The sequence below is a fragment of the Heteronotia binoei genome, chromosome 8, assembly GCF_032191835.1.
Source record: "Heteronotia binoei isolate CCM8104 ecotype False Entrance Well chromosome 8, APGP_CSIRO_Hbin_v1, whole genome shotgun sequence".
NCBI classification, from domain to species: Eukaryota; Metazoa; Chordata; class Lepidosauria; order Squamata; family Gekkonidae; genus Heteronotia; species Heteronotia binoei.
The window spans coordinates 22,700,365-22,721,456 of NC_083230.1; the positions used below are offsets into that span (position 1 = coordinate 22,700,365).

At 43.7% G+C, this 21,092-nt stretch overlaps 1 protein-coding gene across 3 annotated transcripts in view; it reads left to right on the forward strand.

Moving 5' to 3' along the window:
- The window catches only part of GRM8 (glutamate metabotropic receptor 8), a 999,131-nt gene that overhangs the window by 606,853 nt on the left and 371,186 nt on the right, over positions 1-21,092 (forward strand). For all 3 annotated transcript variants that reach the window (XM_060244808.1, XM_060244809.1, XM_060244810.1), the window contains exon 6: positions 9,642-9,842. In XM_060244808.1, the coding sequence (XP_060100791.1) occupies positions 9,642-9,842 (201 nt within the window). The remainder of the gene's footprint in view (positions 1-9,641; positions 9,843-21,092) is intronic.

Here is a 21,092-nt window from a genome sequence, read left to right on the forward strand (position 1 = left end):
GAGCAAGAAGAAGCAGGTGGATCTATCTGACAGGTCAGGTCAGATCAACCTTGTCAGCAAGCCGGTTCTGGCTGGACTGTAACCAGGGGAAAGTACCTGCTGAAGTCAGCAACTGTATGGACTGCCGTGATTGGCTGACATGTATATATAAGCACTACAGTGCCAGTCTGTATTCCTCTCAGTCGAGAGTTGGTTCCTGGCGTAGCACTTCGTCACTCAGCTTAATGTTTTTCACCGCACTAGTTGTACTGTATATAGTTTGTAAATACACTGCTTTTATACTAGGTGCTGGTGTGTGGCTCACCTTCTTCCCAGAGTTTACTCTTGCACAGTTCTCTATTTTACCCTCTGCACACACACCGCCAATATCCTCTCTATCTTCTTACTCTAAGTGAAGTTTATCTAGTTATGCAGTTATTCATTAAAATATTTGTGTGCCCCACCTTTTCCTTTGACTTGTTTGGAGCCTCCCTCCAGTATAAGGCACCTTCCTCCAGCTGAAGAGGCTCTTCCATTGGAAAAAAGAATTGTTTAAGTCACAGAAAGTCACCTTATGCTGGGGGAAGGCTTCTTGGAGGATGCCTGCATTCGCCCCAGTGTTGACTTGGATCAAAATATTTGCTTGTGTAAGCAGAAACTCTTTTGCTCATACTTCAGAATGGTTTGGTGAAAGGTTGTAATCAGTGCCATCTCTCTCTGTGTATGAGAAGAAGTACTTCTGCTTATGCAAATATATGTTTGGAAACAAAGCAATGGTAAATGTTCATGTGCTGGTTGCCCTGTTTATTGATTAGCTAGTTGGAGGACATATATTTATGGCAAATTAATTAGAGATGAGATACTGGTTGGGGAGGGTTATTATTTAAGGAGCCAATGGAGGTATCAATATAATTATTGTTATTGTTAGCTAACGAATTAGGTGCTGATTGGGGGGGGGATTTAAATTAAATAACTTAGTTATTGGCATATAGTTTATTGATAAATCGGTTGGAGACGGGAGGGTTGAGGAGGGAATAGGTACAGCTATTCTGCCAGTCTGAAGGGCTGGTGGGCACCAGCAGGAAATGACTGGCCTGGGGATTCCTGTACTCCTGGGGAGGGGAAGGTATGACGGTGGGAACAGGCAGAATTATACGGGAAGGAAGCTGAGACATGACAGTGCTCGACTGCCTTCCAGCCTGCGTCCCATCCCGACGGTGACAGGTAGTGGGGCCAGGCGAAATTACTCGCCTCCGTCACTGGTGCTATGTAATGCCAGGTCCATTAATAATAAGACCTCCACCCTTCGGGAATTCCTGCTCGAGCAGGATATGGGCCGGGCATGCGTGACCGAGACCTGGGTGCGCGATGGGGAGACCGTAGCTCTCTCCCAGATGGCGCCCCCAGGATACTCGGTCTTTCACCAGTTGTGGACTAGCAGGCAGGGGGGAGGAGTGGCACTATTCATATGAGAGGCTTACTCCTTTCGGGCTCTCCCGGCCCCAGAGATCAAGGGCATTGAATGTGCCGGTCTGATGTGGGACGTTGGGGAGGGGTTGGCGATCTGGCTGGTGTACCATTCGCCTAACGCACCGGCTGGCGCCTTACCATCCCTGATGGAGGCTGCGGCAGGCTGGGCATTGGAGTACCCAAGGCTTTTGATCTTGGGTGACTTCAATGTTCATGCCGATGACGCGGCCTCCAATTGGGCAATGGACCTGGTGTCATCCATGGCAACACTAGGACTCTCCCAAATTGTTACAGTGCCCACTCATCAGGCGGGGCACACGTTAGACTTGGTCTTCGCAGCAGGAGTTTTAGTGAACGATATTACTGCTAAAGCAGTGCCATGTTCGGATCACTATGCCCTTAAGGCTTGTGTGGATGTGCCACTCCAAGCCTGTTTAGGCAGCGAGCATATTTTAGCTCGCCCGCGGAGCCTGATGGACCCGGAACAGTTCCTGACGGCGCTGTGGGATCCCTGCCCCCCTGGCGATTCCTTAGATGGTCTGGTGGAGTCTTGGAATGATAGGCTTTCCAGAGCCATTGATGAGATCACACCTAGGCATCCTCTGCGCCCTCGTTTAAAGCCAACACCTTGGTACAACCAAGAGTTGCGGCAATTAAAACAGGGACTCAGATGACTACAGAGGCAATAGTGGCGTACTCGAGACGAAGCAACTCGAACATCCTATAGAAAGATTATGCAGTCCTATGAGATGGCAGTCAAAGCTGCAAAGAAAACATACTTTGCGGCTAAGATTGCATCTGCAATTTTGCGCCCGGCACAACTGTTCAATATAATTCGAACTCTTACAATGCTGCCACAAGGCAGACCAAATTCTAATAAATTGGAGATTGGCTGTGAGGCTTTTGCGAATTTTTTTGCAGACAAGATCGTGTCACTCCGCCGCGACCTCCCTGCCATATTAGAGACAGTTTGTGAACCCGAGGCACCGTGCCTGTCTTCGGATTGTGTTCTGGATGGTTTTAGTGCTCTCAGCCTGGAGGAAGTTGACAGGATCCTCTTATCTGCACGCCCAACAACTTGCAATCTGGACCCATGTCCCTACTGGCTTATTAAAACCTGCCAGAGGGAGCTTAGATATCCTGATGGAAGGGCCTTTTCCAACACCGCTTAAAGAGGCGGTGGTCCGTCCCCTCTTGAAAAAACCGTTAGATCTGGCTGAATTGGCACACTATCAGCCGTTCTTGAATTTGCCCTTTTTTGGCAAACTTATCGAGAGGGCAGTGGCGATGCAGCTACAGAGTTTCCTGGAGGATGCTCCCGTCCTTGATTTCCATCAGTCCGGCTTTCGCCCGGGCCATGGGACGGAGACGGTGCTGGTTGCCCTGGTAGATGACCTTCAACGACATCTAGATCGAGGCGGCTCGGCAGTGCTGATGTTGTTGGACTTATTGGCAGCGTTCGATACGGTCGACCATCGGTTACTGACCCGCTGCCTCGCCGACCGGGGATTCAGGGGTTGGCCTTACAATGGCTTTCCTCTTTTCTTGAGGATCGGGGACAAAGGGTGGCAATTGGGGGTGAACTGTCCCAGAGACACTTGCTTGACTGCGGAGTGCCTCAAGAGGCGGTGCTCTCCCCAATGTTATTTAACATCTATATGCGCCCCCTTGCTCAGATTGCCCGAAGGTATGGGTTGGGTTGTCATCAGTATGCCGATGACACCCAGCTCCATCTGCTTATGGACGGCCGGCCTGCCTGAGCCCCAAAAAGCTTGGACTGGGCCAAGCCTGTAAGACAGCCCTCTTCCGGCTGGCCTATAACTAAGTGGCACTGGAAACTCTCTAGAGGGTTGCAGTGTAGTATTCTGATAGATCGCTTGTTTTATATGTTTTATTATTTTACTGTTTTAATTGCTATAACATGATGTATTTTAAATCAAAAATTTATGTTAGAACTTATATGTTGTGAGCCGCCCTGAGCCACTTCAGTGGGAAGGGCAGGATATAAATTGAAATAAACTGAAACTGAAACTAAATGAGATACATTCATGCCAGCTAGCTCGGCTCCTGAAAATAATTGGGCTGTCACCATCTAAGTTAGCTGAAGTTTCGGTGTACTGTTCTTTGAGTTCTGGAAGCCAACAAAATGAGGGTGTGTCCCAGAGCTTTTTTGTACTTAAAGCCCAGCAGGAACTCATTTGCATATTAGGCCACACCCCTGACCTCACCATTGTTTCACACAGGGCTTTTCTGTAGAAAAAGCCCAGCAAGAACTCATTAGCATATTAGGCCGCACACCCTTGACACCAACCCAGCCAGAACTCGGTTCCTGCTCAAACAAAGCCCCGTGTGTCCTATCTATCTTTTGATGCAAATGTGGATCCCTATTTAATGCCTTTGCTGTTGTGAGTGCTTTTGTTGTTTTCACATGCCATAACATATCATACTCTATCTAATAATATGGGATGTAAAAGGAAGATACAAATGATCCTAAGGGACCCTTCACATCTGGGCCATTTGCTATTTGAGATCTTACCGTCAGGTAGATGATATAGAGTGTTGAAGGCTAGGACAAACAGATTTAAGGACAGTTTCTATCCAAGTGCTGTGGTTAGGTTAAATGCGGGGTTATGAATGATTATTTGTTTTAGATGTATTTAAATGGTTTAAATGGTTTTAAATGGTTTTATGAATGATTATCTGTTTTAGATGTATTTATATGGTTTAAATAGTTTTAGATGTATTTAAATGGTTTATGAATATGTGTGTTTGATGTGTTGGTATGTTTGTGGAAGAGCACCTCATTCCGTTGCTCTCTTTTTGTGGAGAACAATGACAATAAATTTATCTATCTATCTATCTATCTATCTATCTATCTATCTATCTATCTATCTATCTATCTATCTATCTATCTATCTATCTATCTATCTATCTATCCATCCATCCATCCATCCATCCATCCATCCATCCATCTATCTATCTATCTATCTATTTATCTATCTATCTATCCATCCATCCATCCATCCATCCATCCATCCATCATCTATCTATCTATCTATCTATCTATCTATCTATCTATCTATCTATCTATCTATCTATCTATCTATCTATCTATCTATCCATCCATCCATCCATCCATCCATCCATCCATCCATCCATCCATCCATCCATCCATCCATCCATCCATCTATCTATCTATCTATCTATCCATCCATCCATCCATCCATCCATCTATCATCTATCTATCTATCTATCTATCTATCTATCTATCTATCTATCTATCTATCTATCATCTATCTATCTATCTATCTATCTATCTATCTATCTATCTATCTATCTATCTATCTATCTATCCATCCATCCATCCATCCATCCATCCATCCATCCATCCATCCATCCATCCATCCATCTATCTATCTATCTATCTATCTATCTATCTATCTATCTATCTATCTATCTATCTATCTATCTATCTATCTATCTATCTATCTATCTATCTATCTATCCATCCATCCATCTATCATCTATCTATCTATTATCTATCTATCTATCTATCTATCTATCTATCTATCTATCCATCCATCTATCATCTATCTATCTATCTATCTATCTATCTATCTATCTATCTATCTATCTATCTATCTATCTATCTATCTATCTATCACAACCTGCTTTTGGAAGTCTTGGATTGCAACAGTGGTTTTCTTAGCAAGATGTGGAGGGGGGTTATAAGAAGAATATGAATACTGGTAGTATGAAAAAGCAGGACATAAGTATGTATGTATGGAGTTACAAAGCCAGTTTTTATGCCCTTAGATAGTATTATCATAAATAATTTTCAGAAGGATTGACAAAAATCTAAATGTGTCTGAACAAGAAATGCTGAAGATAACTGAGGAACACAAAGAAAAAAAGACTGATGCTTTATTCAACAATTGTATTTTTTTTTCTTACTTATTTATTCAGTCTAGCCTACCTCACAATTATTGCAAGGTTATAATAAAGGAAAATGATGGAAGCTGCTTTGGGTCCCCATTGAGGAGGAAGGTGGCATATTAAATAAATAAATAGAAATACAGGATACTTTTAGAGGATAGAGATAATTAGAGTAGGAAGAAACCATAGAGTAAAAGGTTTTATGGGGAATTCAATTATGGACATACATTAATTATTTATATTGGTTATGTGTCAGAACTGGATGTCGAAGACATGGTGATCTGTTGTTTGTGCAGTTGCTCTAAGCAACCAATAGTAGCTTGATAGTTTCATCTGATTTATCCATAACAATAAAAAGAAGAGAGCAGTTATTGATGATAAATATGATAAATACATCCATGCGACAGCTGCAACAGTGTTTCCTTCTTGCCTGGGATTTGTTGTGTGTTGGGGGGTTTTACAGCATGTTGCTTGCCTGAATCCATTGCTCTGTAAATACCTCTTGCATTGCATCTGTTGTTTGCTTTTTGCACACTGTGGTCAAGAGCCTCATTTCTTTTTGTGAAAGGATTTTAGTGAAGAACCCTTCCATCTCTGAACGCTGCTGGCTTCCTTTAAGTACTCAATTTAAATGCCCCACTACTTTGTTCATCACATTCTAGAGTGCTACTACTGGGAGTGCAAAAACAGCCACTATACTACTTCAAGCTACAGAACAAAAAGTAATGTTTCATATCCTTCATTTCCTGTATTTTTGGTGGCATGTATATAGGCTCAGTATCATCACAAGATCCTGAAATAGTTTGCTTTTGAATCATGGATTACTTTTTTTTGGAATCCATTTTTCATCCAAATTTGTTTTTGGGTGCAGTTCTCATCAGGACTGAAAGCTAGGGAAGCTTTTTGAAATTTTTTTAACACTGTTAAATGTTCTACATGTGTTCCTGCAAAACAAAAGTGTCAAAAATAATTTTGAATATTGCTTTAGCCAACATTCACTGGCAACTTTTACTTTTCATAACTATGGACATTTCTGCATTCTCATTTTCCTTGCTTGTAAGTTCCTATTCCTTCATTCCGCCCTCACCGCCCTTTCCACAATGTTTTGCTTCCCCTAGTGGTCAATTCTATATTATACACTGGTTTAACTTCAGCATGTTTATTTAGTTATTTATTTAGACTTGTATTCCACCATCCCTGCAAATGGGCTCGGGGCAGATCACATCATAAATTCGCAAACCATTGGCTCGGTGCAAAAAAAATTTTTTTAAAATAAATTTTATTGTTATATATTCCAACACCACTCCACCTCTGTGAGAATCCCAGGCCATAGATACATAATGATATTCCATATAATTATAACATTAACTTTCCATCCAAGTACAACTCCATCAGTCTATTTAAACTTCTTATCCATTCATTTTCTTATTAACCAACCAATCATCTTAAATTGTTTAACTTTTTCCAAATACCTGCCCATCTTTCTAAACCAGCCCTCCTCCTGTTCCCTAACCTTTAACCCATTCATTCTTCGTATCTTCATCGTTAAATACTCCAAAATTATAATATTATTCATCTTATCCCTCCAATGATTAATTGTCAGTTCCTCAGCTTCTTTCCAATTCCTTGCTATCACTTGTCTTGCTGCTACTAACATCAAATTAATCCATTTACTATCCTCTTTTGATCTTAACCCTAGACCATCCAAATTAATAAATGCCATTGCTTTAGATATACTTATTCTTCTTCCCGGAAGAAAGATAAATAGATAAATACAAAGATAAATAGAGAAATACATTAATGCAATATCTAAAACAGGTAGCAATTGATAATACGGATATACAGTTTTTTAAACTGGTGTGGTTAGATCCCAAGATCTTCTTCATCGGGGCAAAATAATGTGGAGGCTTCAGCGAGGGATGTCAGCTTCATTGGATGCCCGCCACCTCATCCAAAGTCCTGTAGCCAGAATTTTTTTGCTAGGAGGGGCCAATTTTTGTTAAGCATATTGGAGAGCAGCCCATTTGGAGTCCGGCAGTGCCTTGGAGACCCTGAGGAGCTGCTGAGAGTCCAAGCATCACAGAACAGCAGGCATGTGGCTTAGCTGTGAACTGTTGGCACCTGGGGAGAGACCGTGGCTCAGTGGTAGAGCATCTGCTTGGGAAGCAGGAGGTCCCAAGTTCAATCCCCGACATCTCCAACTAAAAAGGGTCCAGGCAAATAGGCGTGAAAAACCTCAGCTTGAGACCCTGGAGAGCCGCTGCCAGTCTGAGTAGACAATACTGACTTTGATGGGCCGAGGGTCTGATTCAGTAGAAGGCAGCTTCATATGTTCACCTCCTTTGCAGGAGCCTAGCCAGGGTCCCATTCAATGTTCCCTTTAAGCTGCAGAGTCTTCTGAGCAAAAATTCTGCTTTAGGAGTTACTGTCATTAAAGTTATGAGCTACTGCATAAATTAGTGTGCTCTGTGTGAGCTGGAGGCTCAAAATCTGTGAGCTAGCTCACACTAACTCAGCTTAGAGGGAATGCTGGACCCAACGTGCTGGGTGCCCTCAGGTATTGCAACCTGGGCAGGGGCTGTGGTATCCTCCCTGCCCCAGTGAGCTATCTTGCCTCCTTGGGCACTTTTGTGCCAAGGGTTATCCGTTTTGCCCTTGAACAAAGTTATCTGCCTGAGCTTGAAAACTTGTGGAGGGAGGCAATGTGAAGCCAGAGAGTGCTCTTCTGCAGGCAGAGCCTCCTTCTCCCCATCTTACCTCCTGCTCCCCTGCCTCACCTTGCCTTGGACTGTGAGAACTCAAGCTGCACCCTGCCTTAATCAAGGAGATGGGCTGGCTCTGGGGACGGGCTGCAGGGCCAAACAGTAGGGGCGTCGCTGTCCCATTTCTAGTTGTGTGTGCTGAATGGGGTAGGTAGGCTGCACCGGCCGGAACTTGACCTCTCCACTTTCACTTCAGGCAGCCTGCCCCTGGCAAGGGAGGAGGAATGGAGCCACCAGGAAGATCACTGAGAAGGGCTGGGAGTCACAATGGCCCCGATCCCAGGCATTCACCCAGCAGAGCTGGCCCTGCCTTGATGCTGACAGCAAGCAGGGTTGCCCAAGGCTCCCTCCTGGAGTAGGAGGAGGAGGCACAGTGAGGAGGCAAGGCATATTCAGGAGAGGGCATCACCGTTGTCAGCTTCCTTGCGGCTATGGGCCTCTGCAGGATTTTATGCCAGTCATAAACCAATGTAGTATCCAGGGGTGGCCAACGGTAGCTCTCCAGATGTTTTTTGCCTACGACTCCCATCAGCTCCAGCCAGCAATGGCTGGGGCTGATGGGAGTTGTAGGCAAAGAAAAACATCTGGAGAGCTACTGTTGGCCACCCCTGTAATATCCAATTGATCACTAGAGGGCACAAAACACGTGTTAAAAAATACTGCCCAACAGGAACTTTTAAGCAAAGGAAATGAGAATGTGGAAAAGGCCATTGACTCCATCATTCTCTGCTTGTTCTTTGAAATAGCGGCCTGACAGGAAACTTGCAGTTCTGTTATCCTCCTATTTACAGTTGCAACACACTGGGACCAATGTCCCTCTAAACTGCAGTCTTGTGAGCAAAAATCCTACCTTGTGAGCTACTGGCATTAAAGTTCTGAGCTACTGCATAAATTATTGTGCTCTGGGGCCATTTTTCCTGAGCTAAGACAAAACGGTGTGTGCTGGAGGCTAAAAATCTGTGAGCTAGCTCGTGCTAACTCAGCTTAGAGGGAACACTGACTGGAACCCTTTTAACAAAATGTGATCTTCAGTGTGCATAACGGATTTGTGTGTGTGCAGAATCCTGCAGAATTTGAGATGATCCAGTGCAGCCATTAGGATCAGTTGTTCTTCAGTTGGCAGGGAGTCTTAGGGATGTTTGGCCATTGTATAAAAGTCCAGGAAGGGGCTTATCAAGAGATGTCCCTATGCAAGTTGGAGCCATTACTGGGAATGAGCGGCCTGAGTCCTAGGTAGAGTGAGCAGAGGCAGCCACCACCAAGCTGGCTACCCAAACCCCTGATGGAATGGTTGCAAGTGGAAATGGCAGGAACCCACTCATTTTTCTACCCCCTCTGTTGGGAGGTCATGGGCTTTCACCCCTGAGCATGGGGCCTGGGGCAGCTACTCAATTTGCCTATTGGCTAAGATTGCCCCTGGCTGTTGGACGTTACTATGAAGACACAGTGGGGGAAACTGACAGTCTGATTCCTTACATCTTCTCTTTCTCATAGGCTTGGAACGAATTGCAAGAGACTCTTCTTACGAGCAAGAAGGAAAGGTCCAGTTTGTCATTGATGCTGTGTATTCCATGGCATATGCCTTGCACAACATGCATAGAGATCTTTGTCTAGGCTACATTGGTCTGTGTCCACGAATGAGCACCATTGATGGGAAAGAGTTGCTGAGTTATATTCGGGCTGTAAACTTTAATGGTAAGTTTGTATTCTTTTTATCTTCGCTAAAGATACTTCTGCGGTGACAAGATATGTTTTGATCTATATATAGGGCACTTTTAAGCACAGGATTAGAGGTGCCGCTGTCTCTCTCTCTTTTAATCAGAAATGTATGTTTTTCCTACCTGCTTTGAAAACCTCAAGAATATACACGTCTACCAATGTTAAGTTTTGCTTGGGGAAGAAAGGGTATAAGTTAAAAATAAGTCTCTGGCAATCAAAATAGGAAGGGAGAAATGGCTATTCAAGAAACATCAACCAGCCACTTTACAAGCTACGGCTGTGATAGTTAGCACTCTCATTAGGGAAAAGGATTGCGACTCATTCTTAAGTGCATTTAAACTCACTTAATTGTGTCCTTTTAATAGAAGATCATTTGAAGTTACCTTCCTCTTTAAAGATGGCTAACAGAAGAATAATTTCCGTCTGAATCTTTTCTTTTTCAAATTCCTCTATGAATCTATGTATTTCAAAGTATACACACACAAAAAAAATTGTACTGTTGGAAATTTGCTTCTGGGGAAATATGTCAAATGGTTTTTCACATGCCCACCAGTGAGAAAATGAAATGGATGAGATAAAATTCCTGAAAGAAAGTTCCCTTCCCTTCCATTTTTTTTTTTTTTTTTACAATTCTGCTAAATTGTGTTAGGTGAGGAAATCACAGAAGGTTCTATACAGTATAATTCTTTCTGCCAGACATGCCTGCAAACCATAGGCAGTGTAGTACTGTCTATCACACTACACTTCAATGACCTCAGCTGCCAGCTGCCTTTTAAAAAGTGGAAGGTCATTCTTGATTTTCCTTCCAAGTGGAAACTCTTTTTTTGCCTCAAGTAATGCACCAGAAAGACAATTTGGTTGATAGGCATGATTTGCTATGGTTTGCAATATTTTCTCCTTTAAAGAAGGTTCTTTGTGGTTTCTTAAAAAAAATCCATAAAAAGGAATCCCAACATTTGAGCAATAATTTAAAAAAAAAAAAAAAAACAGCAGGCAGCTGAGACTCTACCCAGACACAAAAAGACATTATGGCAAACAGTGTATTTTGCTGAAAATATAGCATCAGAATTAATGGGATCAAAAGCTTTGCTGGATGAGGTATACAGGAAGGAATTTTCATTTGGTCAGTACAGGTCTGATCAAAATTTTGAGTAATTTATTGTGTGACCTTTGTAAACCTTACAGCTGGCAAACCAGGTGCTCTGCAATTCCTTTTCTTGAATAACAGAGTCTTGTGTTTATATATTTACACATATGGTTTTATTGACTGGGAAGAAGTATAGTTGTAATTATTTGAATTTATATATGTGTATTCCTTTAATGGTTGGTCCACTGCAGTAGAGAAAGGGGGGTGAAAGAGGGGGAATGAATGAGTGAGGTGATTGATTGGTGACTGAGAGAGCGTGGGCAAAGCTAAGAAGTATGTGTGTGGTGGGGGGGGGGAGAGAGAGAGGTGAGTGGTTAATTATCCACTGAAACCAATATGCTTATTGTACAAATAAAAGTTTTATTTAGTTTTATATTAACCTGGAGTCCTATGATAAGAGTTTCATCCTCAAGGCCACATAGTCCAATGAAGAAACCTTAGAGCTTGGGCACAATTCAGTGGGGAATGTTAAATAAAGTGTTTGGAATTAAATTCCTGGTGGCAGGAGTAAGAGGGAAGTCATGACAATAGTGTTGGTTGTTTTACTAAAGCCTTATTTCACATTTATGAGTTTAATGAGTGTGATGGAGAAGCCCAATGGATCAGTGTGGGGTGCCAATAGAAAAAAAATTACTCCCTGGTTTAACAAATTAGAGTATAGAAACTCATAAATTCTAATGGCTTTGAGTATCCATTAGCCTTCCAACGTCCCAAAACAAGCAAATTACAGAAAATTCAAGGGGGGGGGGGGGAAAACTTTCCTCTTACTATTCTTTTGCAAAAGGGGAACCTCTTGACTATTATTTTATTTTATATACTATTATTTTATTTTATAGCTTTAGGGACTCTTTCTCATATTATGTACCATAAAAATTGAAAATATGACAAATGCAGTTCTCAAAACTTAATGTAAACGGAGCAGATTCTCAGAGAATCCTAGTGTTTGAAATATATGTATAGAAAGCGAGCCTGCAGCAGACGTGGACTATTGCACCCTTCTTAAATCTTCGTTCGCGAAGCCAAGCCGAGAGAGAGAGATTTCACATTAACCCATACAATGAAATGAAGCACTTGTAATCTCTGGTGGTGGGAAGTGCCATAAGTCTCAGCCGATTTGTGGCAATCCCATAGGGCTTTCAAGGCAAGAGATATTAGAGGTGGTAGCAACCATCCAGATACTAACCAGAGTCAACTCTGCTTAGTATCTAAGATTTGACAGGACTGGACTAACCTGCACTGTGCAGGTCAGGATACTATATTCTCTATAAGGTAGGAACTATTTGCATAGTCAGGTAAATACATGGTGTCTAACTTGCATGCACACAGATGCATGATTATATGATGATAATCCATTATCGATAAATATTTTTTAACTTCTAAGTTTGCATCCTCAAATGAAGCAAAGCCTTAACTCACGTAGCTGACAGAAAATCTTTCTTCCTCTTTCCTCCTTCCTTTCTCTGCCATGGATAGAGGGTGATTACACCCCAAAGCTTTCTACAGCATTGCGGCTCAAAACTAATGGAACTGAAATTTCCTTATGAGGAGGTCTGCACATTCTGACTTGATGACCTCTGAAAAAAGACTGCTTTGAGGTTCAAACTGGGGTTTAAAATCCCAGGACCTTTAAAATCCATTTTACATGAATCTGATTGGCCAGATTCATCTGAACATATGAAGCTGCCTTGTACTGAATCAGACCCTTGATCCATCAAAGTCAGTATTGTCTACTCAAACTGGCAGTGGCTCTCCAGGGTCTCAAGCTGAGGTTTTCCATGCCTATTTGCCTGGACCCTTTTTAGTTGGAGATGCCAGGGATTGAACCTGGGACTTTCTGCTTACCAAACAGATTCTCTACCACTGAGCCACCATCCCACCCTCTGCCCATGAGTGGCTTTAAAGGGAACTTCCACATTCTGATGCAGTAAATATCTGTTTACCAGTATGGGCAGGCAATGGAAAGGGAAGGTCCGTGGCCTCTGTGCTCTTTTTGTTGGCTTTCCAGGGCCATTGGTTGGCCACTGTATAGGGTTGCCAAGTCCAATTCATTAAATATCTGGGAACTTTGGGGTGGAGCCAGGAGACATCAGGGTGGAGCCAGGAGCAAGGTTGTGACAAGCATATTTGAACTCCAAAGGGAGTTGTGGCCATCACATTTAAAGGGACCACACACCTTTGAAATGCCATCCCTCCACTGGAAATAATGAAGGATAGGGGCACCTTCTTTGGGGGCTCATAGAATTGGACTCTCTGTTCCAATCGTTTTGAAATTTGGAGAGTGGTTTGGGAAAAGGCACTGGATGCTATGCTGAAAATTTGGTGTATCTACCTCAAATAACAGCCCCCCGGAGCTCCAGATACCCATGGATCAATTCTCCATTATACCCAATGGAAATTGGTCTCCATAGGGAACAATGGAGTGCCCAGCAGACATTTCCTCCCCCCCCCAACTTTCTGATGACCCTGAAGCGGGGGAGGGCCTCCAACCTGGGGGATCCCCTGCCCCCACCTGGGGATTGGCAACCCTACCACTGTATGAAACGAGGTGCTAGTTTAGATGGATCTTGTGATGGTCTCATGTTCTTAGTGTGGGAATGAGCATAGCAGTATAACACATAGGCTGATTTCGCACTGACCTTTTACTGGCGCGACCACCCTCCTCACGCCGGCGGATCTGCAGGGATTTCGCACCAGAAGCGCCGGCGCAGCCAAAAGAGCCGGCAACTTCCGTCCCGAAACCAGCTCAAACGGAAACCGCCAAGAAGCAGGAAAACGTTTGAGCGGGTTTCGTGACGGAAGTAGCCGGCTCTTTTGGCTGCGCCGGCGCTTCTGGTGCGAAATCCCTGCAGATCCGCCGGCGTGAGGAGGGTGGTCGCGCCAGTAAAAGGTCAGTGCGAAATCAGCCATAATATTTAATTCCCAGTTTGATTTGGGAAATCCATCAGTCTCTGTCTGACTAGCCTGCAGGATGGAGCCAGCGCTGCTCCCAGAAGCAAGAAAAAGAACCTCTGGCGGAGGCTTGGCGCTCACTGTGAACTGCCATTAACTTTTTTTTAAAAATTTTGAAAAGTTTATTTAAGATCAACAAGTTTACACAGAACTTAAAGCGCAGCGCATTAATTGCATTAACGTGTGGATGCAAATAATCACAAAAATATCAGCGGAACCTAGGTGTAGTAACAAAGATAAAACGTGTAGCTAAACAACAGGATCATGCTTTGTAGGATCTCTCTGTCTTTGAGCGCAAGACAAACAATCCCTTCAATTCATAAATTAAGCAGAGGTTCAAAGTAATGAGTGAGAAAATGGAAGGAAAAAGAAAAGAAGAGAAACGGAAGTGAGATGGTTCAAGAAAGAAGATGAAAATAAGACAAAGCAAGAACATAAATTTGTTAATACCCACCACCTGTGCCTGAAGAGATAGTTTGAAATGAATACCGAGAAGTGAGAAACTGAGTAAAGAGAGTGAAGAATACAGTGAATTAGAATAAGCATGAGTGGCGATTAAGGCGCTTCCCGTAGCTGGCGCAAGCCCAAGAAGATGCTGTATCTGTCGCATGTGGTGGCGGGTGTCTCGGAGTCGTGTGGTGCAGCTTGAGGGTGTTGTCACCATCAGAGTCTTCCGGCGTTGAGGTGGGGAGCTGGTGGGCGCCGGCTTTGGAACGGTGCCTTTTCTCCTTGCTCACCTGCTCTGCTGCTGCGGCGGCGATCTTTAGGGCCTTCGGGAGTGTCAGTTCGTCCATCTGTGCAAACTTGCAGCATGCCTTCTTGTCGTGGAGGCCATGCGTGAATTTGTCGAGCAGGGCTTCTTCCAATTGTGCTGCAAACTCCCCTTTTACCCCGAGTTTGCGTAAGGAAGCGAGGTAAAATCTGCTGCAGATTCGTTCATCTGCTAGTGCTGGTTGAGGAATTGGAGCTGTGTGGTCATTCAGATCAGCTGGGAAGAGAAATGGCCAGTCAGCGCCATGATGATTTGGTCGTAGATGGAAGCAACCAGGCTCTTAGCTAGCCTCAGGGAGGCGATGCCACAGGAACTCAGCAACAGGGCCTTCTTCACTTCCTGATCTTCATCTCAGTCACTGAGCTTTTGGACCACAAGGTAGTATTTGAGCCTCTTTGCCCATGTCTCCCAGAGGTCAGGGTGAGCCGGGTCAAACTCCAGCAGCGATCCTGAAGTGGTAGCCATTCCGGTCAGTGGTGGCGATGCGATGTGTGGAGCTGGAACATAGAGGGCAGCAATGCGCTGTGCAGTGCCGTTTGCTGGGACTCACTCAACAGAATCCCACCTTCATCGCCACTATAATATAGTGGGTTCTATGCATAGAGGAGACGCAGTTGCAGTGATGTTGCACATAGACGAAGTCCCCTTCTTCCCAAACAACAGAGGTGCAGAAGAGTTGATGTGCAGATCTCTTTTATTGTTTTTCACATTAATGTGGGAATGAAAACAGCCCTTTACACCCCCTTCCTTCATTCTCCTTCAACCTTGCTTTACAAAACATAATCATTTTATACCTTCCTGTAAACAAAGGAAATTCAGTTGATTGGCTACAAAGTTCTCGCTTCTGGCAATTTGTGGTATCTCATTGGCTGTGACATTGGCTGATCCTCCACCCACTGCTGACCCTGTCAGGTGAGAACACCATCAGATGGCCAGTGACCTCTGAGGGAGACAGTTTTCTGCTGGGGGCTTACTGATCACTACTGCCTCTCCTCAGGGCCCTATTTTCCTTCTCATTTTTCTTTCTCTCACTTCATTCTCCCTCTAATTTTTCAACCTCCCCCTTCTGTTCTTTCTCTCATTCTTTCTCTGTATCTCTGTCTTTCAGTCTTTTTATTTCATTCTGTCTGTCTACTTTCCTCCTTTTAATCCATACAAACAGTAGCAGTTAACATCTCTTCAACTGACAAGGAATGTTCATTCACAGCAGGGAGGGGCCACTTTAGAGGGAGCGAAAGGGAGGCTTGCAGTGGCTTTCTTCACAGTGTCAGCTGCTTGATGCTACCAGCCATTTCCTTCCAGGGAACCGTTATTGCCAACCTTCAGGTGCTTAATCCCCTCCCCATATGAAGAAAGACTGTCCTTTTCCCATGTAAAGGTTGCTGGGTTGCCAACACCAGGTTAGGAAATTCCAGATGGGAGAGATCACTTCCCTTGAGTGTGGAGGGGAAAAAAAAGAGAAAGACATTTGTGAGTGAGGGGGGATTAATACCTTCACTTGGGTGGGTGGGAAGACAGCAAGGCTGAGGGGGCACTCACCTAGAGGCCTTTAGCAGTACCTTTCTAGGTTGGTGGGAAATTCCTAAGTATCAATACAGGCCTCTGAGGGAGAGGCCTTTCCTTCTGGGAACCACTGTTACCAATCTCCAGGTGAGGACTGGAGATCACTGCTATCCAGATGGCAGAGATCAGCTCCTCTTGAGGTGTGGGGGGGAATGAATGCCTTTACTTGGGTGGATGGGAAGACAGCAAGGCTGGGGGGGGCACTCACACAGAGGCCTTTGATGGTACCTTTCCAAGTTGGTGGGAAATTCCTGGAGATTCTGTGGTGGAGTTTGAGGAGGGCATACAAGTTAGGGCATCAGAACAGGGTCTGCCAGACACAAGTTCTTGCTGTGGAAGCTGATTGGATGATTTCAGACCCATCACAGACTTCCAGCCTGACTTGCTTCACAGGGTTGTTGTTCAGATCAAAGAGGGGTGAGGAGAATGATGTAAGCTGCTTTGATCTCCCCCACACTGTGAAGACATTTTCCTATGTAGAGGCAGTGGGGAAGGTGATGGAAACCTGAAGTCAAAGGGGCAGATAAAGGGATGGGTCCACCTGGGGGTTAGCTATCCTACACCTGGCTGCTTGGTACTGTTCAGCAGTAGCCACCCTATGACAACCCCTGTGGCACATGATTAGGACTTCTGAGTCGAATCTGCCAGACCCAGATTCTTGCTGTGGAAGTTGGCTGGGTGACTTTTAACCAGTCAGACTTCCAGCCTAACCTGCCTCACAGGATTGTTGTTCAGATCACACAGGGGAGAGGAGGAGAGTGATGTAAACTGCTTTGGTCCTCCCCCACCCCCACTGTGAAGAACGACTGTCATTTTCCTATGGAGTGGCTGCAGGGAGGGGGGAAGGTGATGGAAACCTGAAATCAGAGGCGCAGATAAAGGGAAGGAGATAGGTTGCCAACGCCAGGTTAGGAAAATTTAAGGGGTGGAGATTTAAGGGGTGGGGTTTGAGGAGGGATAGAACCTCAGACAAGTACAATGCCATTTCCTTCTGGAGAACCACTGGAGATCTCTCAGATTTACAATTGCTCTCTAGATGGCAGAGATCAGCTCCCCTTGAGGTGGGGGGGAGTCAATGCCTTCATTTGGGTGGGTAGGAAGATATCAAGAGTGATGGGCACTCACCCAGAGTGCCCTTCTAGATCCCATTGTATTTTTCTTCACCATGAGCCTTATTCTTAGTACTTGATAAAATCACAACACAAATTGTTGCATGTGAATATGACATATTTTAATCCTAAAAGAACAACATCAAATATAGGTAATACCTGTTCATTCTCATAAATGGAGGTGAATGGTTATCCATGGTTATAAATATCTATGGTGCTTTACATGATATTTCCCCCTTCTGTGGGCTTCTTTCCTTGTGGGCTTTTTTCTGTATGGGCGTTTTCCCCCTGTGGGCTTTTTTCCTGTGAGCATTTATGACCATGGGGTTTTTGTGAGCTTTTTTCCTGGGATCGAACTCAGGTCATGAGCAGAGGGCTCCGACTGCAGTACAGTAGCTTTACCACTCTGCGCCATGGGGCTCTTTTTAAAGGTAAAGGTAGTCCCCTGTGCAAGCACCAGTCGTTTCTGACTCTGGGGTGACGTTGCTTTCACAACGTTTTCACGGCAGACTTTTTACGGGGTGGTTTTGCCATTGCCTTCCCAGTCTTTTATACACTTTCCCCCCAGCAAGCTGGGGACTCATTTTACCGACCTCAGAAGGATGGAAGGCTGAGTCAACCTTGGGTTGGCTACCTGAATCCAGCTACCGCCAGAATTGAACTCAGGTTGTGAGCAGAGAGTTCAGATCACAGTACTACAGTACTGCTGCTTTACCACTCTGCACCACGGGGCCTGAGAGACCTGGGTTCAAGTTCCCACTCCTGTTGTAGAGGTTCACTGGGTGACCTTGGGCCATTCACACTTACCCATCCTAACCTACCTCACAAGGTTGTTGTGAGGATAAGGTGAAGGAGAGGAGAACAGAGAAATCCACTATGAGTCACCGTTGGTGAGAAGGGTGGGGTGCAAAGAATAAAAAAATATATAACCCATTAAAGTAAACTTTATACAGCATATCTATATATGAAAGGACTTGATAATTACAGTATCGTTTACCTTTGCATTTAAGTGCAAAGAGATCATTCATTTTTCTATGGGTAATCAAATTTTAAAAAATACTTATTTTAAGTGTTGCTTGTTTACTTAGGCTTGTTTCCCAACAACTTCATCCATGTAATATTTTGTGACACTTCCATGACAGCAGAGCGATAATATTCTCCATAGCAAAGTGAACCGATATAATTGATATGACATTGCATTCTATTTAGCTGCATTTCCACAACTTACAATTTAAATGTGGAGTATCTGGTTTTCTCAATTTGCTTCTAGCGGGGCGAGCGCATCCGTGCAGGAGTCCAGGATGAGGGGAAAGAATGACGATTTGTCATTTTGAGAATATAAATCCATTCTTTTATGCTATTACTTTTGATTATGGGCCGCTTCAGAGTAAAACCGAACAAAGACATATTGAAATCAGAATCAGCAGAGGGATTTTCATGACTAATCCCATTTCTTACGGAAACCTGGAAATCTTCAGTTTCAGTAATATTTTTGACCCATGTCATGCAAAGACCCTAGCCAAAGTAGTGTAACAAATTTAGCTCTGCTGTTCTAGATTTGTAGCAAGCGGGGAAACATAATATACGTAAAAGTACTGATCATATGGTTCTTTCGTTTCTGTGACTACTTTTGTGTTCCCTATATAAAAACAGGCATTTGCTAATTTCAATAACTGTACATGATTTTTTCATTGTCATTTCATTTTATTTGATTTATATCCCGCCCTACCCCACCAAAGCGGGCTCAGGGCGGCTCACAACGTAAAAGTTCTAACAATAAAATTCAAGAATTAAAATACAATAATAATTTACATAATTAAAACAACACATAAATCAATACGTCAATCAGTCTCAGTGTGCTATTTTATTGTCTTCAGAATATTTCCATATTTCAGTGTTTCAATGTTTCAATGCCGGTCCTGCTGAATCTGATCGCCTGTATGATGCAGTGCTTAGAATGTCAGACTCGGACTTTAAAGATATCAGCTCAAACCCAGCCCCAGCCATGAAGCTTGCTGGTAATATTAAGTCACTAATTATTACTTGTTAGAGGTAGGGTGAACATTGAACCTAAATCATATTGCAGTATACACAATTATCTCATCAATCCTGACCTACTGCTTAGAGATCCACAGCGAAGGTCTCCGAGGTGTTTCTGGCATTGCGTAATATAGCTGTACTGATCAAGAAGAGGGATAGGCCGTGTACAGTACATAACTACCCCTTCAGCATTGTGTTTGATGCAATCAATCCTCAGTGTGTAAGCTATCTGGTTCCTGTAGATTTGAGCAAAAATGACACGTTAATTCATATAGACACACTTTGCTCCGAGGCAGTTTTATAAAGTGATTTTATGCTATCAGCCTCCTTCCATACCAAGCATGAGCCAGTAGTTTGGATAGAACAGATATTTCCTTAGGGGTAACATTATAACACAGATAGAATTGATTGACATGCTCACCATTAATGCTATTCATCTGCATTAAAACATAGAATAGTCGTAATCAGGCCTGTATACTGAGAATGTGGAGCAAAATTACCATGAGACCAAGGCTGCCTCCATATCCATGTTGGCTATCATGCTATCACCGCCCTGTATTGGTTGTTTACAGCTGTCGTTTCCTATGTGGACAAGATTCCACATTCCAAGCAAAATGTCAAGACAGTGTGCGTTTGCGATAAAAAAGGCCAACGCCATGCTGGGAATTATTAGGAAGGGAATTGAAAACAAATCAGCCAGTATCATAATGCCCCTGTATAAATCGATGGTGCCATCTCATTTGGAGTACTGTGTGCAGTTCTGGTCGCCGCACCTCAAAAAGGATATTATAGCATTGGAGAAAGTCCAGAGAAGGGCAACTAGAATGATTAAAGGGCTGGAGCACTCTCCCTATGAAGAAAGGTTGAAACGCTTGGGACTCTTTAGCTTGGAGAAACGTCAACTGCGGGGTGACATGATAGAGGTTTACAAAATAATGCATGGGATGGAGAAAGTAGAGAAAGAAGTACTTTTCTCCCTTTCTCACAATACAAGAACTCGTGGGCATTCGATGAAATTGCTGAGCAGACAGGTTAAAACGGATAAAAGGAAGTACTTCTTCACCCAAAGGGTGATTAACATGTGGAATTCACTGCCACAGGAGGTGGTGGCGGCCACAAGCATGGCCACCTTCAAGAGTGGGTTAGATAAAAATATGGAGCAGAGATCCATCAGTGGCTATTAGCCACAGTGTGTGTGTGTGTGTGTGTGTGTATATATATATATATTTGGCCGCTGTGTGAGACAGAATGTTGGACTGGATGGGCCATTGGCCTGATCTAACATGGCTTCTCTTATGTTCTTATGACTGCTGTTGATAGTACAATTTGTAATGATGTGCAGCTAGAGTCCAACAATCTAATCCTTAGAGTAGTACACTTAAATGGTTAGCACTATATCCATATCCAGGGTCGGCCCTGCCACTAAGCAAACTAGGCGACTGCCTAGAATGCCGCCTTTTGGGGGTGCTGAATCGGGTGCTCCCCATGTGACTCAGTGATATTATCAGTACAGGGGGAGTGCCAGAAGTTAGCCTTGCCAAGGGTGCCAGACAGTCTACGGCTGGCCCTGCCCATATCTTAACATTTCCACCACTAGATCTTCAAGCTATACAATTGCATCATTATCAAAGATTTCAGGTGTTCAC